The 13,401-nt window shown below is 41.3% G+C and overlaps 1 protein-coding gene across 1 annotated transcript; it reads right to left on the bottom strand.

Annotated features, from left to right (window-relative positions):
* Nucleotides 1-287: 287 nt before the first annotated feature.
* nkx1.2lb (NK1 transcription factor related 2-like,b) lies at nucleotides 288-4,671 on the bottom strand (the record flags this gene model as incomplete). Its single annotated transcript, XM_083906509.1, has 3 exons — nucleotides 288-1,000; nucleotides 2,142-2,379; nucleotides 4,345-4,671. 3 exons carry the CDS (start codon nucleotides 4,669-4,671, stop codon nucleotides 288-290), a joined length of 1,278 nt encoding a protein of 425 aa, XP_083762635.1.
* Between the last annotated feature and the right edge of the window lie 8,730 nt (nucleotides 4,672-13,401).

The following is a 13,401-nucleotide window of genomic DNA, read 5'->3' as shown; positions in this document are numbered from 1 at the left end:
ACACGGTACTGACAATAGATCAAGCCATTCCTTAAGTCATAAATAAACATTCAATATTCATAGGGATTTTTTTTATTCTTATTCTTATCATTATTCAAAACAAATAACTCAGCTATTGGTCTATTACATGGTTTCAAAGGGCATTCAGAAGAAGAGCTAGAACATAGATGTATGTACAGGTTCTGGTAGATATCCACATTCTATCAAAATAAGCCACTCAAACGAAAGCCTCCAAAAAAGAGGAGCAGAGTCTGTTTACAGGTGTTTGTTTACATGTGTTTGTTTGTTTACAGGTGTGTGCTGTAGAAGGCCGGCGCGGCGTAGCTCTGCGTCCCCAGCATGAACGGGGACAGGACGTGGCTGGCGGTGAGGAAGGGCAGCTGCACCAGGCTGCTGGTGGGGTGATGGTGACCGCCGTAGCCAGCGTGCATGGCCAGGTGTCCGCTGACCGGCGGGGACGGGCTGAGGGGACTGAGGCCCCCGAGGCCTCCCCCTCCGCCCCCTCCTCCCCCCGGGCCTCCCCCTCCTCCTGTGGGGGCGGACGTGTCGGCGCCGGGGTTCTGTTTCTTCCACTTGGTGCGGCGGTTCTGGAACCAGATCTTGACCTGGGTCTCGGTGAGGGAGAGCGACAGCGCCAGGTTGAGCCGCTCGCACACCGACAGATAGCGCGTGGACTTGAACTTGTTCTCCAGCGCCACCAGCTGCTCGTAGGTGAAGGCAGTCCGGGCTCTACGGGGCTTCCCTGACTTGGAGTCTGAGCCTGAGCGCTTCCTCTTGGGCTTGGCGCCCTGGCCTCCGTTGGTCTGACCTGCTCCTCCTGGACTCTTGGTGTCTCTGGACGAGTCCTGGTGACCGTGCTGGCCCAGCTCTCGCTCACCGTTGCTGGTCAAGGCCGAGCTGCTCTCCTCGCTGCTGTAGGGCCCGTCGGGGGCCTCAGAGTCCGGGGTCCCCGGTCTGTGGTAGTCCTCTTCATCTGGGCTTCTGTACGAGAAGGCTTCTTCTGGAGAAACACACAAACACAGTCAGTGTTGTTATATTTGTTCATCTGAGGCTTCTGTGTATGCGTGTGTGGAGCTGCACTTCCTCTAATGACCACTACACGATGCTGTGTCAGCCTCAACAACAGGACTGCACAAAAAATCAGTGAATGTGGATCAAACGTCTGTGACCTTTGACCCCTCCCACACTTTAATGATGTACAAATATACATTATTATTATTATTTAAAAAAATAGATGTATTTTCCTCTTAAAATAAATACAGTAAATATTTAAAATCCCAGTGTAAATTGAGTTTTGAGTCCTCAGCTGTTTCTGTTCTTTTCACCATATTCATTTAAAATGGACCATAATACACTTAAGAAAACTAGGTTATATTCTGGATCATTAAAAGTGGGAGCCTTGAAATAATAAGTTAATAATGCTTTATTAAATAAAATCCCTAAAGTCCTTCCTGAACTATGAACTGTGACTTAATAAACTAAATCATCATCTCTCATCAGTGAATTCAAAAGTTTGAATTCAAAGAAAAACAACAGTATTTTATATTTTATTCCCATTTAAATTACTGACATATTTTAGTGTTTTATAGTTTGAAAATTTAAAAAATCAAATTCACACACACACAGTGATGTAAATGTTATGTACATTATGTGATACAGTGGTTTTTGTGAAGTACAAGACCTTTATTTTGAAAAAAAATGTGAGGAACATTTTTAATTTTACATTAAATGTGTTTGTTTTTTAATTCCTCTTTAAGTAAATATTCTCCTGTGTTTATTTTATTTCGATCAGATATTAAAGTTTCTGGTTTAGTAAAACAGTTTTAGAAAGAAGAGAAATTAAATATAAAGATGTTTAAACTGAGAAAGTAAAGAATAGACGTGATCTCACCACGCGCACACACAAATATTCACAGATCAATAACACTGATCACGCGAGCGCAGCTTCTCCCTCTCTCTTATTTTTCACGCGCATCCACATTCCCACGAAACACACACGTCACAAGTTAATATTTAAACATCAAACATCAAATAAAAACTCTCGTGGCACGTTTGTGTGGTTGGTGCAGGTGAGAGGTCAGAGGTCACCCCCTGATGACCCTGCACTTGCTTTGATCGTGGTTGATTGTGTGTAAACTTACTGCTCGGGTATTCCTCGGCACCGTAGCCGCCTTTACTGGACTCCAGACTGGCCTCGCGCTCCCCCGAGCCTCCTCTCCGGTTCTCAGCTCCGTACGTCTCGCGCTCAGAGCGGAGAGACACGTGCTGCTGATGCTGATGCTGATGCTGATGCTGATGCGGCCGCCGGTTGCTCGTGAACTTGTTGGGGTCCAGGATGTCGAGCACAGAGAAGGAGGTGGTCCGGTGCCCGGTGGGGCCCTGACAAACAACACAGCGTCGTTAATGACAAACTGATTTCATACGCACACACACACACGCGCGCGCGCGGACCTGTGGAGCACGTGCATCATCATCACTGTCATTTCTGACTCACTCACATATTTATTATGTTTTTATTATTATTATTTAACCTTGACTTATAATATAACATATTATTATTATTATTATAAATTTCTATATTCACTTTTTTATAGAATATTTGTATTTATTTTTACAATATATATCATAATATATAATATTTTATAGAATATTTGCTACTTTATTACTGTGCAACAACAATTATAATACGGTCTTTCGATCATCCTCCTAATATTGATCCATAATGTAATTTATCCTCTAATTATCATTATTATTATTATTTATTTATTTTTTTGTTTATTAGTGTCATCATCATCATTATTATAATAACTATTATTATATTAAATTTGCTAGCACTCTTTATATAATTCTATATTAACAACAATAATTACAATGAAAGGGGATAATATATTACAAATTAATTGCATTAATAACATTTTTTTCAGAAGTAGAAGTGATAATAAAACATTTGTGTAATCCGTCGTATATGTTTTATCAATATATTAATCATTTATGATACATTCGTTTATATTTGACGCTATTATTACATTATATACATCAATAATTACAGTGCAATAATAGAGTAATATTAATAATAATAATTTACAAAATTAGGATAAATTATTAGTTAAAATAATAATGATCATATATCCACTTTGAACACGTGCCACTGTTTTTATACTGTAATGATGCAACACGACTGTGATCATAATAATAATAATAATAATAATAATAATAATAATAACAATAACAATAACAATAACAATAATAATAATAATAATAACAATAATAATGATAATAATAATAATTACTGTGGTGTTTAACAAACAGCGTCATCAGAGACAATAAAACACAGTTTACACACTATTTAGAAAAGCAATATCGATCACGCGCATTTCCCATAATCCAATATGTAACGGTCAGTGATCAAGTCCACACACACACACGCACGTGCTCTGTATGTGTGTGTGGGAGACGAGAGGAAACAAAAGTGTTGTTTTTGATGGAGGTTTAAGAGCACGCGCTCTTGTTTGTGGATTAATGATTTCCACCCAGAATAATCCGGAGAGTTTGACTCTGATGCTGCTGAGTGACACACACACATTTATTTACTGACGATTTATGTCACACGTCAGTGTGTGCGCATGTGCACGTGTGTGTGTGTGTGTGTGTAATAAGCAGATAAAAGGTGGCGCGGTCAGCGCTGCGCTCGTGGGCCTCGATCACGATCATTCATTTATTAACGAGGCCAGTGTGTGTGAGTGTGTGTGACGCGAATAATCCCGTGTAATTCATACGATATAATCCAGTTTGACCATAATCCGAGGGCGCGCGCGACGACAGGAGCCGCTAACATTTTGTGATAAGAGAGATAAAAATAAATGTGTAATAAACAGGTGATTTAATCTGCGCCGTGTTACATTACGTTTAATATTTAACTTTTTATTGTAGCCAAAGTATTTAGAAATGAACGTTTTATGATTTATTTTCGTTTTATTCGTTTGATTTGGATCAGAAAAAGAAGAGAAAGTGTGTTTTTGTTGTTTGTTTCTTCATTTTCTGTCTCGTGTCACAGTTTTAAGGCCTCAGTAAATCACCACAGGGTCGCGAGACATTTCTCTGTCATCATCATCATCATCATCATCATCATCATCATTATTAAAACAAACATAAAGTCTTTAAACTGTAACAATCAGAGCCAACTTTAACGCTTTAAATGCTGTGATTCTTCTATTTTTAAAAAGAGTTTAAAATGATCGATAAAAGTGTTTTCTTTAAAATCACATTTTCTTTAACTTTTCCGTCTTTTCCCTGTTTTCTCTATCACCTGATCTTAAAAACACAGTCACGGACCCACGCATCTACCTGCGGCGGCGGCGCCAACACCGGGTTGGTCGGCGGTGCTTCCGAGTGGTTCTCCCCGGCCTGAACATCTCTGCCTCCGGCCACTGAGTTGGAGAAGAGCCGCTGCTTCTCTCCGGACGCGACTCCGTCCAGAATGTCCGCGCTGTCCGGACCCACCACGGTCTGGACCCCGTCCCCGCCCTCCGGCGCCGGGATCATCGCTCTGTCCCGGCTCATCACGGGCTGGAGGACCGCGTCCGCCACGGGCCCCGCAGCGGCTCTGTCCCGGCTTATCACGGCCTGGACCCCGTCTACCCCGGGCCCCGGTGCCGTTCTGTCCCGGCTCATCGCTTTACTCTGCTTCTCCCATAAATTGAGAATCCGGATGAAAGCAGGAGGAGCGGAGCGAAATGAAAGAAAAAGAAGAAGAAGAAAGAAGAAGATTCCGACTGGAGCGATTTACAGAGAGAACATGTCGATCAACATCCAGGTGATGCGCAACTTTTCCATCGGTGACAGTGTGAACACACGTGGGTCTGGAGCGGGTCTGCAGCGGGTCTGAAGCGGGTCTGGAGCTGGTCTGGAGCGGGTCAGGCTGCTGGACGCGCTCCCGTCAAACTTTCTTCTTCTTCTTGTCTCCGTCTCTGTCCCTTCTCCATCCTCATGTGTGTGTGTGTGTGTGTGTGTCCCGCGGTGACGCTCACACACACTCCCAGACACTTCTTCTTCTTCTTCTTCTTCCTCCGCGCGCACACACTCACGTCCCGACCTGCAGCCGCCTCGCGCTCCGTCTGTCTGTCTTACCGGAGGGTGCGCGCGCGCTCTTTGGGAAGCCTGACGGGAGTTGAATTGAAGGCGGGGACACACACACACACACACACACACACACACACACACCCCCCCACACACACACACCCATTATAGTTAAGTGACCCCCCCTCTTTCTCCTTTAGCTCGTGCCACTCTCAACTCCTTTTTTGGTTTTACCCCCCCCCCCCCTTTCTTGTTTCTCTCTATCCCGTGCACACTCGCATGCGCGCGCGCGCGTCCCTCCCTATTTATGCATTCCTATTGAACTCCGCGCGCTGTAATTGGCTACAAATTAATCCCACTTGCACTAATAGGCTATTATCTCGGGGTCGCGCGCGCACACACACTTACACACGAACGAACGGTGCGGTCCAGCCCGACCGAGCGCGAGGACAATCAAGGCAAGGATGGAGTCTTTTTTATTTATTTTTTTATTTTTTTATTTTTTTATAGAAAGTGAGTTTTGTTTGCGCACGTGCAGGTGACACACACACATGTTACTCTGTGATGTTACACAGAGTTGTTAGTGCGCGTGGTGCTGGACTTCCACGAGTGCACGTGCAGCTCTTATCTGGGATGCAGATTCCAGGTCACGCGGCCTCTCCTCCTCTCCTCTTCCTCCTCTTCCTCCTCCTTTCCTCCTCTCCTCTCCTCTCCTCCTCCTCCTCCTCCTCCTCTTCCTCCTCCTCCAAACTCAATTACGGCCTGAATAAAGCCGGTAATGTCCCCGCTGCAGTGAAATATTGATTCCTAATCCTTGGCAGTCATTACTATGCCAGAAAATAATAGACCACAGAATTGGATTTTGATTTAACACGCGACGTGTTTATTCTAATGCCGGGAACTTAATATTCCGTGGACTCTCATTTTGAGGCGGAGGATGTAGAGAGAGCAGTGATGAGGCTCTGACGACACACTCTTTCTTTTCATATATTATATATGTTATAAATATATATGTTGAGAGGATGGGCCCATCTTTCCTCCCCGGCCTCCGTACACAAGGTCAGCTCCATGTAATTGCCTTGCTCAATGATCCTTAGGGCGACGAAATTAAAAGTTGAGCAAAATAATGGCTGAAATAATGAGACATGATTGGCCAATCAGAGAGCTGAAGCCATTACGAGCCGTTTGATCTACTTCCTGCTTCCGCCGCGAGGCTTTATGGCTTTATTTAAATAATACAAAAATAAAACAGTCAATGTGTTCACTTTATATCGCAGCAGCTTAGTCACCTTGGGAAATATTAGCATTTAAAGAAGCACACGCGCACGCACGCGCACACACACACACACACACACACACACACACACACACACTGTGTGATCATATCAGTGTTTTCTCTGCAGGACTGAGGCTGACACACACACACACACACACACACACCCCCACACACACACGCACGCACACACACACCCCCCCACACACACGCACGCACGCACACACACAAAACACACAAATCAGCAGAATTACACACACTTTCCTCCAAATAATAATAATAATAATCATAATAATAATAATCATAATAATCATAATAATAAGAGATACTTTTATATAATAATCACACTAATAAATATAAAAGAAACTCATCATAATGTAAAATGAAGTGCAGTATTGGTCAGTGTGTGTGTGTGTGTGTGTGTGTGTGTGTAGGGGGTTTTCTGACTCATTAATAACTAATTTAATGTGAGGATCAGCAAAATGTCCTCACTTAGCCGCCTTTTCATGTTGTTATTGCACTCACACACACACACACACACACACACACACACACACACACACACACACACACACACACACACACACACACACACACACACACACACACACACACACACACAGTTCCCACAGTGTGTGCCAGCACACTGTAAGAAGCCTCTCCCACACACCAGCGTGTGTGTCTGTGTGTGTGTGTGTGTGTGTAATTATTCTAATGAAGGTTAACGAGCTCAGCTCAGCCTCCTCTTTATTAAATTAATCTCACACAGTAATGAATCATAATTACTATCATTAGCATTAGCTGCTCTGCTCTGGACGTTCATTAAAAAGCCGTCTCACTTCCACGTCTCACCTCTGATACACTCCACGTTTTCACTGTCGCCAATTCTCCACTGAACTATTTGTATATTTCAATCTCCAGTGTAATTCATCCAGTTATTGATATTCCACACAGTAAATGTGTCAATTTAACACAGATTATCGTGAGGATTAAATAGTGTTAACTTTAATCTGGTGACTGCAACATCTACCATGCATGGAGCACCTGATTCATAATAATATTATACTGGACATATTTTAATATCATTATTTTGGTCAAATATAAACATGTGTAATTTGCATATAATTAGAGAAAATCAAATTTAAACCACTCTAAACCACTAAACCCTGAGCTCATTATACTTATAAAAGCACTATTAAAACATTCAGACCTTATAAGGCTACTACTTCCTGTACAATAATCTGAATTCAATTACAATCATTACTGAGCAGAACAATCAGATGTTACATGAATTCTCATCGGCAGATTAAATCTAATATCACTTCAAATATAATAATGTTTTCTGAAGGCCGTCCCAGTTTATCTTTGACTAGAAATAGACATTTATTTACTCATATTAAACGTCAGCCATTTGCAATTTTTGCATCTTTTCAAGAGTCTACATTTTTACACACACACACACGCACACACCCCCCCCCCCCCCACACACACACACACACACTGACACACACACACACACACACACACACACACACACACACACACACACACACACACACACACACACACACACACACACACACACACACACACACACACACACACACACACACACACACACACACACGTTAGACACTCAGATATCATCTGACCCAGAGAATTAATTAAATATGATAGCTGATTAAAAATAGCATAACTAATAGTGTAATATCTCAAGCTGTCGTCTTTAATAGTCAACACTGTGTGTGTGTGAGTGTGTGTGTGTGTGTTATCTGCTGCAGACAGACGCTCTCACTATTGATTCCTGTTCATTTCAGTTGTCAGGCAGAGCACTCAGCTCATCTGGAATCATTAAACTCTACTGTCTGTGTGTGTGAGTCTGTGTGTGTGTGTGTGTGTGTGTGTGTGTGTGTGTGTGTGTGTGTGTCTGTGTGTGTGTGTGTGTGTGTGTGTGGGAGAGAGTCTTATCTGATTTATCATTTACATTTTATTCACTTCATTTACAACACTTTTCATTCACTCTTATCCCCAAAACACAACTAAATGTACAGTGAATGTATCATATATACTGTGTTTGTATCATATATACAGTGAATGTATCGTATACTGCGTTTGTATCATATGTGAATGTATCGTATACTGCGTTTGTATCGTATATACAGTGAATGTACCGTATACTGTGTTTGTATCATATACTGTGATTGTATCATATACACAGTGTTTGTATCATTTATACTGTGTTTGTATCGTATACTGTGTATGTATCATATATACTGTGTTTGTATCATTTATACTGTGTTTGTATCCTATATACTGCGTTTGTATCATTTATACTGTGTTTGTATCATATATATACTGCATTCGTATGGTATCCTGCGTTTGTATCATATATATATATATATACTGCTTTTGTATCGTATATATTTATATATATATATATATAAATATATATATATGTATACGTATATATATCTGAGTGTCTGAGACCAATGCACTATATGTGGTCTCTAAAGTCACACATAAGAATGTGAACTGTTTTGCTCTCAGTTCACAGACCTGTGACCAGGCTCCTATTGGCCGACACCAGCTGTCAATCACACTGATGTCCACTCCTATGATTTGCTGTCCTTTATTTTTGAGTTGATATTGTTGAGATGATTGACAGATGTTATTAATCAAGGAAGAAGTAGAAGCTCATTCCCCCCCCTGAGTCGCCCCCTAGTGGTTATAAAATATATTTTTAATTCCCAGTTAGCTTTGGGACTTTGGCGTGGGAGAGTGAGTGGTTTCCATGTATTTGTTCTTTTGATTTGAAATGTTTAAACTAATCTCTCTCACACATTTGGAAACCTAACAGTCATAGAGCAGGGGACAGTGTGTGTGTGTGTGTGTGTGTGTGTGTGTGTGTGTGTGTTATGGTCAGGTGATCACAGGTGATCACAGGTGATGTCCAGCTGTAAAAGGGTCTTCAGGGCTAAAACGGTTAAACATAACACTTTATTCTCTCAGTAGCAATGATATCTCTGCTGCACAGTCCTTCAGTGTGTGTGTGTGTGTGTGTGTGTGTGTGTGTGTGTCAGTGATTGGTTTCTGTTTTATGGACTGTCCAGCAGAGTGCTAGTAATCCGCAGAAATAAATCTGCTTTATTTGACCTTAGTGTTAACTCCAATAAAATACACTTTACTGCTGGGACGAGACACATGTACACACACACACACACACACACACACACACACACACACACACACACACACACACACACACACACACACACACACACACACACACACACACACACACACACACACACACACACACACACACACACACACACACACACACACACACACACATTTATAAGGACATAGAGAGGGAAATCTTCTGTAGAAGAATAGAAGTATAATCAAGTGTGAGCTAACATGAGGGAGACACATGTACATGTTCAGGGTTTAGGGTTAATGTTACAAATAGTTGAACGCTTCAAACATAGTATAGACTGGTAAACAGTATAGACTGGTAAACATGGTATGGACTTGTAAACATGGTATGGACTGGTAAACATAGTATGGACTGGTAAACATAGTGTGGACTGGTAAACATAGTGTGGACTGGTAAACATAGTATAGACTGGTAAACATAGTATGGACTGGTAAACATGGTATGGACCGGTAAACATAGTATGGACTGGTAAACATGGTTTGGACTGGTAAACATAGTATGGACTGGTAAACATAGTATAGACTGGTAAACATAGTATGGACTGGTAAACATGGTATGGACCGGTAAACATAGTATGGACTGGTAAACATGGTTTGGACTGGTAAACATAGTATGGACTGGTAAACATAGTATAGACTGGTAAACATAGTATGGACTGGTAAAAATATGATGGACTGGTAAAAATATTATAGACTGGTAAACATAGTATGGACTGGTAAACATAGTGTGGACTGGTAAACATAGTATGGACTGGTAAACATGGTTTGGACTGGTAAACATAGTATGGACTGGTAAACATAGTATAGACTGGTAAACATAGTATGGACTGGTAAAAATATTATAGACTGGTAAACATAGTATGGACTGGTAAACACAGTATGGACTGGTAAGGTCTCCCAAACCAAAATGTCACTGGGTCCTGCCTAAGTGGCCAGACCTACGCTCATGGGGCCCAGTCCGGCCCAAAGAGACCATTGATTGCCCACATGTTCTGTACGAGCCACACAGTAATGAGCATGTATAAATGTATGGCCAACTGTTTTGACATAAAACATCACTAAGGTCCATGTTCTTGTCTGCTGTCACCAGTTATCTTGTTTCTGTCATAACCAATCACAGCGGAGGACACACTCCACTCTTCATAATTAGGAGATGATGTTCCACTCTGAGGAGCCGCAGTCCTGGATAATTAAGTCTTATTATCACATAACAAGCTGCAGCAGCTCCATGCTAAGTTTGAACAGTGCTGTGAGTGTGGTGAACATCACTGTGAACGCTTTTACCTTCATCTCTGTGACCTATGACCCAGGATTTGAGAAGTGTGTGTGGTTATTGAAGCAAACGTCTGAGGTGACTGAGAGTGTAAACCCAGTGAGACCAAATAAAACACACTCTCCTGTTTAGGAATGGACCAAAACGAGACATATCACTTTCCCTAAAGCCACTGAATTAAAGTGATAGCCATCGCTATTGTCACAGACTGAATAAGGAACTAAATAACCCACAAACACTCTGTGTACCAGGACGTTAAAGTGTCGGATTCATCACTTAGGTCAATCATTTCCACCCCGAACGACTACACAAATATGTTGGGATAACTATACGCCACGTTTGTGCTGTTATAACCTGTATGTTTCTAGATCACTTGTAATAATGTTAGAATAACACTGCAACACATTGATCTGCTGGAGGTCAGGTGATAAATCTGCTGCATGAATCACTGCGTCTTACCTCATTTATAGGACCGTGGTTTGCCAATGGGCGCATGGTGCTATAGTGGCTAGCAATGATGCAATAATTAAATTAAATTATTATTTTATAATTAAATATTGTGGAAAAAAATGACTCCAAGACTGTGATGACACTCAATTTAAGAAATGTGGAAGTCAGCTGTTATGATTTTCAATTGCTATCTAGATTTTTTGTGCGTTTAATGGGAAATGAAGCTTCTGAGGACTCTGTCACTTTTCTATGTGTTGTAATAGTCATTTTATTGTCCCTGTGAGGACGCACACACACACACACACACACACACACACACACAGCTGTCAAGAATAACATCAGAGCTCCAGGCAGAGAAATGTGGCATGTGTGCAGCAGCAGCAGCAGCAGAAAAAAAAAAAAAAAGCAAATAAAGCAAATAGTGTTATCAGTAATTTAACAGCAGGCTGATATGGCCTATTGATCTGTCCACTGGAATCTTTTATCTGCACAACACAATGTATCCACTCTGCTGTTTATGACCTCACAACACCATCACACACACACACACACACACACTTTTCTATTACAAGCCTTGGGTCTATCAACACACACACACACACACACACACACTGAAGTGACACACACACAAATAGTGTATGAAGACACCCAGGGGAGCATTTGAACACAAGTGGCTGAAGAATGTTTATGGTTCTCAGCTGTGTCTGCTTCGCTTCTACCACTAGGAGTCACCAAACTTAAAATTTTAAAAAAAGTATTTAACTCGTATACAACTTTCCAACACTTTAATTAAATACAATTTTTTAATTTTTTTTATAACCCTAACCTATTAAACCTCTAAACTATGTTCTTTTCTTTGTTTGTTTACTTTGACAGTTTCACTCCCTGCAATCATCCTCAAAAGTCATGTGACGTGATGTCATATCCAGGTTGGTCAAACTCTATGAGGACTGCTGGTCCTGACAAGGTCAGTGTTTCTGCCAGAAAAAGTCCTGAAGAGGTAACGAATACAAGTAAACACACTTTCTCTCTCTCTCTCTCTCTCTCTCTCTCTCTCTCTCTCTCTCTCTCTCTCTCTCTCTCTCTCTCTCTGTGTGTTTTCTGCTTCATTCGTTCATTCTATCTATCATAGAATTAAAGGACAAGCACTGCAGTTAAAATGCCCAATAAATCCATGTTCATCAAGCACTGTGCAGCGATTACTTCTCCTTTATGGCAGCGTCGTCGGCAGCAGAACCAAAGCAAAGCTTTTGTTAATGAAGATCATCCCATTTAGAGGCTAATTAACAATTAGCATAAACATAATTAGTGAATGTTGACATTTGGCGTGCGCCATTGTTCAAATCATTTCTAGAATTTGCCCTCAGAGAGGTTTTTGTCAGCGGGGAATAATGGCAGCACTTTGTCACAACACACACACACACACACACACACACACACACACACACACACACACACACACACACACTGGAGAGAGAGTTCTGTCTTAGTTACATTGGTCGTCCTTGTTGTCAAACTTTAGAATCATTTATTTCCTACTCTGTAAAAAATAAATAGTTTTTAAAGACACTGTTTTATCATGAATTTCTCTGGGCTTTGTCTTCTATCCTTAGACACTATCCTTAGACACCATCCTTAGACACTATCCTTAGACACTATCCTTAGACACCATCCTTAGACACTATCCTTAGACACTACCCTTAGACACAATCCTTAGACATTATCCTCGGACACTATCCTTAAACACTATCTTTAGACACTACCCTTAGACATCATCCTCAGACACTACCCTTAGACACTATCTTTAGACACTACCCTTAGACATCATCCTCAGACACCACCCTTAGACATCATCCTCAGACACTATCTTTAGACGCTACCCTTAGACACTATCCTTAGACATTATCCTTGGACGCTTTCCTTAGACATCATCCTCAGACACTATCCTTAGACACTATCCTTGGACATTACCTTTAGACATTATCCTCAGATACTATCCTTAGACACTATCCTTAGACACTACCCTTAGACACCATCATTAGACACTATTCTTGAACACCATCCTTAGACACTATCCTTAGGCACCATCATTAGACATTATCCTCAGACA

This window comes from Microchirus variegatus (genome assembly GCF_963457635.1).
Source record: "Microchirus variegatus genome assembly, chromosome: 19".
Taxonomy (NCBI): Eukaryota; Metazoa; Chordata; class Actinopteri; order Pleuronectiformes; family Soleidae; genus Microchirus; species Microchirus variegatus.
This window is presented reverse-complemented; position numbering and strand designations above follow the sequence as displayed.